This window comes from Prionailurus viverrinus, chromosome D2 (genome assembly GCF_022837055.1).
Source record: "Prionailurus viverrinus isolate Anna chromosome D2, UM_Priviv_1.0, whole genome shotgun sequence".
Taxonomy (NCBI): Eukaryota; Metazoa; Chordata; class Mammalia; order Carnivora; family Felidae; genus Prionailurus; species Prionailurus viverrinus.
Genome location: NC_062571.1, coordinates 22,445,426 through 22,457,759, shown reverse-complemented (window position 1 = coordinate 22,457,759; position 12,334 = coordinate 22,445,426). Strand labels below are relative to the sequence as shown.

The window sequence follows — 12,334 nt, the reverse complement described above, 5'->3', positions numbered from 1 at the left end:
TTTCAGCATATGAATTTGGGGGGACACAGACATTCAGTCTGTATCATGGAGTCACCATAAAGATACAATAGTGCATCGCACATGAGATACAGATCCTTGAAACCATGGACCCCCATGTTCCCCTGCCCCCCCCCCGCCCCCGTGCATACTGAGAAATGGTTTTAAAACTCTATGCTCTTCCTTGTGGTGATCTGGTGCTGCCAGTGTCCTCATAAACAGAGATTGATTGTGGGCACTGAAATGACATGGTGGTGTCTCTTGCAATGTGGCCATCTAGAAGAGTATCTGGATATCCTTATTTTAAACACATAGTTATACACACATATATATGATACATATATAATCATATATATGTGTAAAAATATATTTTTTAATAGATAGGACTTATGTCCTTCAGCGGTCAGAGGATATTAATTTGGGAAACAACTTACTGCTTTGTCTGTTAATTTGGGAAGCAACTTACTGCTTTGTCTAAATCAGTTGTTTTCAAATTATGGGACTCTAGCTAGTTGGGCAGCAGCCTTTAGCTACAGCATATACACCCGGATCAAGTTCATGTGTCCCAGACCTCCTGAAGACCAGCCTCTTCGGCTTTAGTGGTTCTGTGCTTCCCACCTCTGTCATGCGTTCTGATGCTCATCCACTGCCTGGCATTATCATTAAGCCACTTTGTGTTTTTTTCTACCTCAGTTTTATGCTTTTAGAGAATAGAGTGTTCATCTTATGTGGATCCTGAGAAACTTAACAGGAACCCATGGGGGAGGGGAAGGAAAAAAAAAAGAGGTTAGAGTGGGAGAGAGAGCCAAAGCATAAGAGACTCTTAAAAACTGAGAACAAACTGAGGGCTGATGGGGGGTGGGAGGGAGGGGAGGGTGGGTGATGGGTATTGAGGAGGGCACCTGTTGGGATGAGCACTGGGTGTTGTATGGAAACCAATTTGACAATAAATTTCATATATTTAAAAAAAAGAGAGAAATAGAGTGTTCTGTAAATCCTAGTCCACATCTGTCTGCAGAACACTCTCCCTAACCCTCCCCCAGAAGCCACACCATCACTCTGTCCAGACTGCCAGCTGTGCCATGTTTACTCCCTATCTTGAAAAGTTGGTGCGAGAATAAAATGAGTTGATGCAAGAGAGAGTCCTTTGGGAAGTTCCTAACTACTTACATGTGACATGGTACTATTTTTTAGTACCCCCCCACACACACACTCTCTCTCTCTCTCTCTCTCTCTCTCACACACACACACACACACACACACACACACACATATGGGGAAAACACTTATTTTTTGCCATCTCAAAAAGACAGGTTAAATAATACTTTTGCTTCTATTTAGGGTAGCTGTTACTAAAAGTACACTTATGAGGTTTCTTTTCTAAAAAATATAACTACAGATGGGATACACACCTCTCCATGTGGGCTGCCACTATGGAAACATCAAGATTGTTAACTTCCTGCTCCAGCATTCTGCAAAAGTTAATGCCAAAACAAAGGTAAACTCTTTTCTCCTTTGTATCCACCAAAGTCATTGATTTTTGTGTCCAAGGAAGTAAATGTCCTTTTTTCCACCTTCCTTCTGCAGAATGGGTATACGCCGTTACATCAAGCAGCTCAGCAGGGACACACACATATAATAAATGTCTTGCTTCAGAACAACGCTTCCCCCAATGAACTCACTGTGGTAAGGGGGAAGGGAAGGGAAGAGGGAGGCTAAGGGAGGAGGGAGGAGATGAACCTGGATACTGGAATCTTCTTACATTTTTTATCGGGCACCAATGTTGCTGTTTTACTTTCATTGATAGGTATAAACAGAGCATTCAGTGGAATGCAGGGCAGAGACAATAGCTATATTGTGAGCTGTCCAGAGAGAGAAAGATGTAATTAGATGTTTCATACTTAGAAACTACAAATCCATTGCCAACTAGTAGGAAATACATATATAAAATGAAAAACGTTTGTTTCTTTGATGATTTAGAACGTTAATAAGCCTCTTGGGTTCTGTGTGTAGAAGCCGAGTCTCTGCTGCGTGAGTGGGAACAGGTTAGGTGGGTTTTGTGCAAGGTATGTGTCTAATGAAATAGTGTTTTGTGTATGACAGTGGGTGGGGCCAATGAGACACTCGCCTTCTGTTTAGTATGGGCGAAACATGTGGGAGCACACAGACACTAAGACACGGGGAATGACTTGTTAATTCCTTGTCCTCATTTCCCTCTGGCCAGAATGGGAACACTGCCCTCGCCATTGCCCGGAGGCTGGGCTACATCTCAGTGGTCGACACCCTGAAAGTAGTGACTGAGGAAACCATGACCACAACTGTAAGTAGCAGATGCTGGCCCTTGTCCCCTCGTAGCCAGCTCTCAGGCTGTAGATTTTCTGGGACTTTTGGGAGATGAACCTACTTTCCCCTCTTCACAGACTAAGCGCCATGTTTCCAAATGCTGTCTCTCTCATTTCTGATATTGAGAAACTAAATACTAAAAATACCTTTTTAAAATTTGCAATGGGAAGTATGGAGTTTTTCATTCCACGTAAAGCTAAATGTATGTATTTATTTGTTTTGCTGTAAAAATAGTTTTAATGAAGTGAAGGCAGAAATATTTTCACATTCTTCTTTGGCAGTGTAGGAAAGTTGAAGATAAGTTGGTTCTTTACGATGTTGTGACTCACAAATGATAATGGATACGTTGCTATCATTGTGAAAACAGTTTTTACGTTGTTGCAAAACTAAAACATTAGGGAGAGGATCGAAATGGATTTTTATCACCACCCTCACCACTCTTCCAGTCAGCTATTGGCATTTTTGTAGGAAAAACAATAGGATGTTTTATTAAAATTATAAATAAATCTTTACCAGGGAGCCTTATTGCGTCAGATACATTTTTACAAGCTGCAGCGTCTAGGTTAAGTCATTTCTTATTAACACCATCTGGAGCCTTTGAACTGCATCAGGATTTGGTAACTTTGGAATCAAGAGCTGATATTGCGCCATTATCACAGGCTTATTGCAGTTATTCCTGACTCCATGACTCAACACACATGCCTGAGATTGGCTCTGTACAACGTAAATTTAGGACTCTGGAACACTGGGAATTATCGACTCTGCCTCCTTGTCTCATCCACCACCTTCCGATGTGAAGAAAGGCATAGTTAGCATCTGCAAACAGTTTGTGTACACAGTGCTTCACGCAAAAGAACACAGGTTGAGGTTCTCTGCAGCAACCCGCTGGCTGAGTTATATACAGGGTTTACAAACTAAAACAATAAGCCTGCTGATCACAAGAGAGAAAGTATGCTATTTGCCAAAGAGAATGCAGTAGCTTCAATGGACTAGAGCAGTGGTTATCAACCAGGGCACATTTCTAGCTTCAAGATACAGTTTTTATGCAGATAAATTACCCTGTATTGCTTTTATGTACCTCTTGAGTATTTCATGATCTTAAAATCTGGTATTAAATTCTTGGGAAACGAGTTTAAACAAATAATGTTTATTAACCTTAATCTTAAAAATATTCCATCTAGCTCTCTGTAGGGTATGAAACAAGAGGGAGAAGGACAAGGTAAAACAATGGTCAAGTGTCACAATGCTATAAAAGATTTGAAGTCACTGTAATAAATATATAGAACTTCTTTTCCAGTGTTGGAAAATTGAAACTTGTATAATAGTTCAAAATATAAATCTTGGGGCACCAGGATGGCTCAGTCGATTGACTGTACGACTTTGGCTCAGGTCATGATCTCATGGCTCATGAGTTCGAGCCCTGCGTCTGGCTCTGTGCTGACAGCTCGGAGCCTGAGCCTGCTTCAGATTCTGTGTCTCCCTCTTTCTCTGCCCCTGACCCACTCGCATTCTGTCTCTCTCTCAAAAATAAATAAACATTAAAAAATTTTTTTCAAAATATAAATCTTATTTATCAAATGTAAAAAACTTTCTCACCCATCAGGAAAGTTCAGAATGTTTCTTTAATATCAAAAACAGCTTGAGAAGGGGCGTCTGGCTGTCTCAGTCGGTAGAGCATGTAACTCTTGATCTTGAGGTTGTGGGTTCGAGCCCCGTGTTGGGTGTAGAGATTACTTAAAAATAAAATCTTAAAAAAAAAAAAGAAAAAAAAACCTTGAGGAGAAAATAAAGTTAAAGACGGAGAAAGTAAAGTGATAGCCTCGGGATATCTACTGAAAGAGAAGTGTTTCAAGGCTCTGGTTTCTAGTGAAAGACAGAAACGTATGGGAGTCAGGCCATAGCCTTCAGTGTCATCAGCTGAGTTGACTGGTAATTTCTTCAAGAGAGAGAAGACGGGACTTGTGCTGACAGGAAAGGTCCAGTTTGCCTAATGAAGTGAATGAGGCTTCCACCAAATGAAGTGGTCCCGTAGGTTAGGAAAGAGTCCATTGTCCCTAAGACTTAGTCCATCATTGTGGTATTTGAGACTTTATCTCAAGCTAAGACACAACCTTGTCAACTCTGCCTTAGCAGATACATGTAACCTGGCACAGATGAGGACTGACACAGCTCAGGGTGGAGTCTGTGATCTCAAGCTCACAGGGTGGCCTGCACTGCTGGTGGTCTTTGCACAGCCAGTTGCTGGGGCCCCAGCAGCCATTGGCTCCATAAACAGATGTCTCTTTTTTCAAAACGCTTTAAGAGAAGATTCATCTTCCCCATGAGTATAACATATGATGTGGCAATTCTAAGAAAGATGCTTCAGTTAATGACATTACAGTCCTGGCAGAGTAGAAAACTGAGTAGCTAGAAGCTGACACTCAAAAGATGAATTAAGCATTTAAATTGCATTGTTTAAAATATTCAGTTTCCCTCATTAGCAAAGAACAGAGCATGTCTCTCAGATACTGGTTTCTAATACTGTTCTATAGTAAAGGGAATCAGGGCTTCCTTGGGAAATGACTGAATCCAGATCTGGAGAAGGAAATACACAAGATGAACGTCTTGTAGTGCCAAAAAGTAAGGAAGTGTCTGCTTCCACAAATAAGCAAATAAACACACACACTCACAATGACGAGGCTATGTCACAGGGACACAGGAATCAACTGAAAGAGTTCCCAATGGCCAAAGCTGGAACAATGTAAGATAGACAGAAAGAGAGAGAGACAGACTGACAGACACACAGAGAGACTTGGAGTATAGTGCACAGTATAAAGTAAATATCCATGAGTCCATATGATATAGATAAATGAATAAGTAGGGAAGAAGAGACAAATCAGGGAAAAAAAGTCAAACAATTTATGAAAATACCCGCAAGGAGGTGGAGAACAGAATTCTCTACTGCTTAAGTGTGGGCTGGGTATAGTGTTTTCCCTCCAGTGAAGACAGTCTGTGGAAGGGGTTGGAGAACAGAGTAACTTTACAATGGAGAAACCTAACAAGCACTGTCTCAGCCAGGTGACCAAGCCTAATACCAACGCTGGTAAATCATGTTGATAGTATATTGGCACTTTACCTCTGTGGTCTTCCTCCCCAAAACATGTGACCCAGTCCAGTCATGATAAAAACATGAGACAAATCCCAATTGGGGGACATTCTACAAAATACCTGACCAGCTCACTCATAAACGGTGAAGGTCATTAAAAGCCAGGAAAGTCTGAGACACTGTCACAGCCAAAGGAGCCTAAGGAGGCCTGCCAACTAAAGATAATGTGGTATCCTGATGGGTCCTAGAACAGAAAAGGGACATTTAGTAAAACCTAAGGAAATCTGAATAAAATATAGAGTTTAATTAATAGTAATATGTGAGTATTGGTTCAGTAATTGTGACAAATGTACCATAGTTTTAACAACCTAGCTTTTTTTCCAGTTGCCTTATTTAAGTATCTTCCCTTGTTCCATTAGCCTTTCCTATGCTCAGGATAAAAAGAGGACTTGTTTTACAACTAAAACATTAAGTCACTAATATTTTTTAACAAGTTATGTTGTTGGTGTCTTTGGATGGACATAGTCTATATAGGTAAAAAGTCATCAAAGAGCAAGTAAAAGATTCACTAAGACCTTTGCTCTGTAATCTACAGTTCTTTAAAATTGTGTAGGGGTTAAAATGATCTTCAAATGCATTACCTCTAAAATATTTTCTGCAAGGCATAGTTGCACAAATTATATAATTTATACAATCTTGATGTTTTGTATTTAAGCTAGGAATCAAAATGTACATAGAGAAGGCCAAGACAAAAATCAATGGCTGGCATGGCACAGGAATAAAGACACAATGCTTGCTGTTCATTTGGCTTATCTTCAGCCAAGACTTTTAGTGGAATGAGGTGGCAGGTTCATGAGACCATGAAAAAGTGTAACAATGGACAAGGAGAGGCAATATCTCCCTTCTCTTTTCCTTTGAACAGCCTTATTATGGACCTAAATCTTTTAAGCCGGTTTGCTTTGCCACTAGAATTTGTTCACCTTGTATTTGTTCTTATCAGTGTATCTATGGTGAGGACCTTAATGCTAAGGGGCAGTTTTGATGTCGTTTTATATGTGGGAGCTTCAAGATATTCAGCACATAAGTCCTGTAATAAATCAACTGATTAATTTAGAAAGAAATAGTGTCATTAAAATGTTCAGTCTGCTTACACTAAAGTACTGCTTTTTTGTTGTTGTTACTAGACTATCATAGAGAAGCACAAAATGAATGTTCCAGAAACGATGAATGAAGTTCTTGATATGTCTGATGATGAAGGTACGAAACCCACCTTTATGTTTGTAATTAAGTGTGACTTCATATTTGTTTCCTGAAGAACGTTTATTGCAAAAATGTTTTTAGAAATGTTCATGTTTTTTGTTGTCGTATAAAAAGTATGCATTTTTCACACACTTACACTGTTCACTTAAATCGTGCAGTTCGTAAAGCCAACGCCCCTGAAATGCTCAGTGATGGCGAATATATCTCAGATGTTGAAGAAGGTATTTGTAACTTTTTACTGTGATGAAATTTAACTACCAGCTTTATCTTCCATTTCCTATCTTTGAAATGTAACACTTCCTTGAGTTACTAACTTTTCACTTAACTTACAATTATTAACTTACATATCATTTAAAAGATGTGCATTTGGAATTAGTGTCGTTTCTTTGAAGCCCCTCTGCTTGAACCCATTTTCCAACTTGAAAATACAAATGTCACTATATGAATTACTTTCTTTCTTTTTGTTTCTATTGAGCAGAAACTTGATTTTTATTGTTTACATTTGAAAATCTAGAAGAGAAAAATCTGACTAATGTTTATGCATGAAATATTTTTTAAAATAAGTGAGAGAAGGTATCTTATAGGTAAGGAATTAAATGCCCATTTTTAAGGTTTACTCTAAGCTTCATAGTAAAAGCAGCTTTTGAACTTGAACTAATAATGAAAACTCAACCTGAACAAAACTGCTTTCAAAATATAAATTTTCAATATTGATTTCATTTCTTTAATGAAAATCAATATATATATGCTGATATATGCAATTATATATGCAATATATGAATATGAATATGATATATGATATATGAATATGATATATTGCAATGATATATGCAATATATCAATATATAAATGCTGGTAGTCATACTTCATTTACTTAAAATAAACTACTTGTTTTCTGCCTTATTTAAAAATCGATACATGTGACTAGCTCATGACATGTAGATATATCGATTAATGATATCTTTAAAAGTTACATTGGAAAGGTAGTACTTTTACAGAGCATAAATATTCTAAAGATGGCAAATTTGAGAGTTTTACTGGAATAATGAAATGTGTCCTTATAGTAGAATTTATATTTATGTTTTTTTTTCTTACACCATTTGACTCTCCCAAACTACATCTATCTTCTTGCTCCCTGTATTTGCCATCTCTTGTGTATTTTTCTCATAGAGCGGACTCAATGCTGTTAGTCTTTCTCTGCGTTTAGGTAATTTTCCCTATTTTAATTATTGGTTTCAACTTTGAATTGCACAAATGTAACTGAAAATCTAAACAGTGGAAAGCCTACATAATCCAAAGTCACTTCAACGTTTCTGGCATCCTATGACTGCCTACTGTAAGTGCACTGTGGCCGGGGCACTGCGTGCCTCGAAAAGCTAATGCCCTGGTGGTCATTCAGGAACCTGGAAGGACCCGTCTCATTGTTTGTAAATGTCGTGTTGATAAATGTTAAGGGCTTTTCCTCATTTTTCTTTCCTTTTGTCTGAGCCATAAGCTATATGTTTACCACTGTTCTATCGCCAATTGAATATTTGTATCAGCTTTAGGACTTCAAGAATATTATGCCTTGCTGTCATGTTATATTTCAGTGCCTTCTTATGTAACATTTTAGGAGTAATTTCTTATGTGCAAAAGATAGAAGGAAAGTGATGTTCTCACATGGATGTGTACGCACATAAAACATGTCAGAAGTACATTTTCAAATGAGCTTTCATGAAATATGACAATCACAGACCTAAAAATTTGCTAGCTTTGACAAAATATCTCAATATTTGCATTGACGAGAGGCCAAGTTTGAATGGAAGAAATAACACTTTATATATGTGAATAACCAAATAATTTCCAAAAAGGGAGAAATTTTGAATCTTTTCATTTGAAGAGAATTCATCTAGCCATTTAACTAGAAATGACAATGATTTCTTATAGATTTATCTCAGCTTGAGATTTTGAAATTAATAAACAAATTTTAATTCTCATTTTAATCATCTTTAAACTTTTTGGCCCTTGCTTTATGGGTGGGTCATGGGCTGTGAGAATCAGATGGCTTTTGATTTCATAATATTGTAGAATTTGATGGTGGAAGGGGTTCCTAAAAGGTCACTTGATCTGAACAATAACCTTCTATGTTGGGGTCATCTCTATGAAATCCTCTCGGGGAGATCTTTTGCCCAGATGCCTCAATGACAGAAATTCCCTAATTCCCAGACTGCTTGTTCCATTTTTAAAGTCTGAGTATAAAAATTCTTCATTTTACTGAGTGTCCTTCTCATTGATTCAGGCTTCTACTCATTGATTCAGGCTCTGATATATTTGGCACTATTTAAAACAAAATCTGCCTCTTCTATGTGACAATCCTTGCGATATTTAAAAAATATGTTCCCTATTTCCTCTTACTCTATTTTTCTCTAATACCTCCCTTTCCTCTGCTCCCTCATCATCATGGCCAGTCACCTATGCACATTTCAGTGTGTCAATTTCCATCTCAAATTGAGGTGACCAGAATGGAACACAGCATTCCGGGTACAGTCTGATCAAAGCAGAGTAATGCAGGGCTATTGCTTTGTCCATGGATGATACTAAAAATCTTATTGAAGATTAAGATGTTTTCGAGGTTGGGGCACCTGGGTGGCTCAGTCAATTAAGAATCTGACTTTGGCTCAGGTCATGATCTCATGGTTTGTAAGTTCAAGCCCTGCGTGGGGCTCTGTGCTGACAGCTCAGAGCCTAGAGCCTGTTTTGGATTCTGTGTCTCCCTCTCTCTCTGCCCCTCCCCTGCTTGAGCTCTGTCTCTGTCTCTGTCTCTCTCTCTCTCAAAAATGAATGAACATTAAAAAAAATCAAGATGTTTTTGAGGTTATAATACCCACTTAATTTGACTCCTGTTAACATTACTATCAGCTGATATTCCTAAATTTTGCTTATGTGAGTCCCGATAAGCCATATCTGCCTTATCATGTATTTACATGGTTCTGTGCTAAACAAACTAGTGTTTCTGTATTATTCCAAATCCCAAAACAAATCCCTTTGAAATTTTAATTCTAAAAGGACCCCTACAACTTTAATGATAGCTTTTACTTCTGACTCATTTACCATATAGTCTTGCCACTGCTTTGCTACTTGAGGTGGATTCTGAGTTGCCGTACAGACTGTGGCAAATGTTTATGTCCATGTCACCACAAGGTGTTGTGAATATCTTTCTCTAAAAACCAGTAAGAGATCATCACACTGGTATCCTATGTTACTGAGGATATCAGCAGGTTTTAGAAGCAAATAAAAATGAAAAGCGATATACACTGCCAGTGTTTCTCAAGAAAGAAAAAGAGAATGAGTTTGCAATATGGAAAAATATAATTTTAATCCTGTATTCTAAAAATTGGTAAATATTAAGGGAATAGTGTCAACAGTAGTCTTTCTAGCCCTTCTCCTTCTTTTTCTTCTTTGCTTTCTCCTTCTCTGTCCCCTCTCTCTTTTGTCCACTATGCAAAATTAGTATAGGTAAAAGAATGTGTGCATTAATTTCACACACTAAAAAAACCAAGAAAACAAATCTAGACAATGTTGTCAGTTAATGATATAGGGGAACAATGGAGCCAAGTCACAGAGTAGAATAAAGGCTGAAGTATCAGCAAAGCAGAGCAATAGAAGGAAAGGCGATAAAGCAGCCTTCTCTAACTCACACATTACCCAGGCAGAGCTCCTAGATGGTCAGACTGATCCACAAATATCTTAGTGCCCCACTATCTTCTTTCCCAGAAAATACGTTACATGCATGTACAATTAATATACATGCAAAATTAATGCTGGTTCTGGTGCCAGTTACATTCTTATGTTTTGTAACTCAGTTTATAATTTAAAAGAAAGAAAAGCAAAGATGAAAGAAGGAGAGAGAAGAGGGAGGGAGGGAAGAAAGAGAAAGAAAAGAGAGAGAAAGTAAGAAAAGAAAGAAGAAAGAAGCAAGAAAAGAAAAGAAAGAAGAAAATTGAGATTAGTTTCAATCTGTCTTCTCTTTTGGGTCCCCCCGCCCAAGAGATTTTAGAGTTGGCTTTGGTTCAGTGCTGACTTTAAATTGTAAATTCCTATAAAGTATATTTTATAAATTTTTAAATAATGTATAAAATGTTGTTTTAGCTTGCAGAGTTCTAGTGAGTTGGGTAATAGTAACAGAGTTAAAGAGCCATAGATGGGACATAATGAGAAATGCAATTAAACCATGGAAAGTAAACCAAAGGCAGCTCTGTGAAATAGAACTCTACTGAACAGGTTTGGGAGATAACTGGGTAGGACTGGAAAAAATTGTTTAATTTTAATTTTTGTTTAATTCTTAGCTACTTACAATTTTGCTAGGGCTGCAAAATCTCTCTTGCCGGGTCCCTCGGCAAGTCCTATCAGTTTTCCAGAACCCATCTCACGTCCCTCTTCTCTGCCTCCCCACTGCCACCACCCTCATCCAATCCCACATACTCCATTCTCCTGTGGACTACTGTAGGAATCTCTGTACACAGGTCCACATGTTTCCCCACAGACTTAGCTTTCTGCACAGAATACTCAGCAATCTTTTAAAAAATATAAATTGCATCATATCATTCCATTCCCCAGCTTAAAACACTCCAAAGTTTGGGGTGCCTAGATGGCTCAGTCAGTTGAGCGTCCGACTTTAGCTCAGGTCATGATCTTGCAGTTCGTGAGTTTGAGCCCTGCTTTAGGCTCTGCACTGACAGCTCAGACCCTGGAGCCTGCTTCAGATTCTGTGTCTCCCTCGCTCTCTGCCCTTCCTCTGCTTGTACTCTGTCTCTCTCTCAAAAATAAGTAAACATTAAAAAATAAAACTACACTCCAAAACTTATAGTTACGTTTTTAAAATTCATTCACGTGGCTGCATATTATCATCGTTCACTTGTTTGTATTTCTATATAATATTCCACTGTGTGCCTGTACCATAGGTAAGTTATCCATTCCACTTGGAAATGGGAATGCGGGTTGTTTCCAGTTTGTATCTGTCCCCAGGTACACGTCTGCATATATTTCTGTAAGGTATAGACCTATGACTGTAGTTGCTGGGTTGTACATTATGCAGAGACAACAGAATTAATCAAAGCCAGGTAACAGTAAACTAGGATTATAAAATTAGTGAGGCTATTAAAAAAAAAGGAAGGGAAAGAATGTTATAAAGTGATTACCATGAGAGGGGGAGGAGAAGGTTGTGATTGGGATAGGATATATTCTAGTTCTTGACCTGGATGCTATTTATTTTGTAACAGTTTGTGAAAATGTACATTTACATTTTATGTACACACCTGCCTGGTTGCTGTATTTGATGATAAAAGTAGCCAGCCCCTCTAAATAATGTATAGTATAAATACAAAACTCAAATAAAAACCTCCCAAGGCTTTACACTGCACTTGAAATAGAACCGGGCCCTTCCATGGTCAGTGAGTTCGGTGTAATATGACTGTGGCTACCTGTTTTCCACCGTCCACTCAATCACTTTTTAACTTCGTCCTAAAACTCATCTCAAGGCACTAGTCATTAATATACAGGCCAGTGGTAATTTATATTACCTATATTAATAGGTAATATAGGTAATGCCTATATTAGTATACAGGCCAGTTTTGAATTTTCCTGCCATGTGGTCTCTAACTACTCCACCCT

The 12,334-nt window shown here is 38.2% G+C and overlaps 1 protein-coding gene across 5 annotated transcripts in view; it reads left to right on the top strand.

Moving 5' to 3' along the window:
- The window catches only part of ANK3 (ankyrin 3), a 332,342-nt gene that overhangs the window by 201,186 nt on the left and 118,822 nt on the right, over nt 1-12,334 (top strand). For 3 of the 5 annotated variants that reach the window (XM_047825332.1, XM_047825334.1, XM_047825331.1), the window contains exons 19-23: nt 1,397-1,495; nt 1,585-1,683; nt 2,222-2,317; nt 6,610-6,682; nt 6,844-6,906. In XM_047825332.1, coding sequence (XP_047681288.1) covers nt 1,397-1,495; nt 1,585-1,683; nt 2,222-2,317; nt 6,610-6,682; nt 6,844-6,906 — 430 coding nt within the window. The remainder of the gene's footprint in view (nt 1-1,396; nt 1,496-1,584; nt 1,684-2,221; nt 2,318-6,609; nt 6,683-6,843; nt 6,907-12,334) is intronic. The other 2 variants (XM_047825329.1, XM_047825328.1) reach the window with 1 other exon arrangement.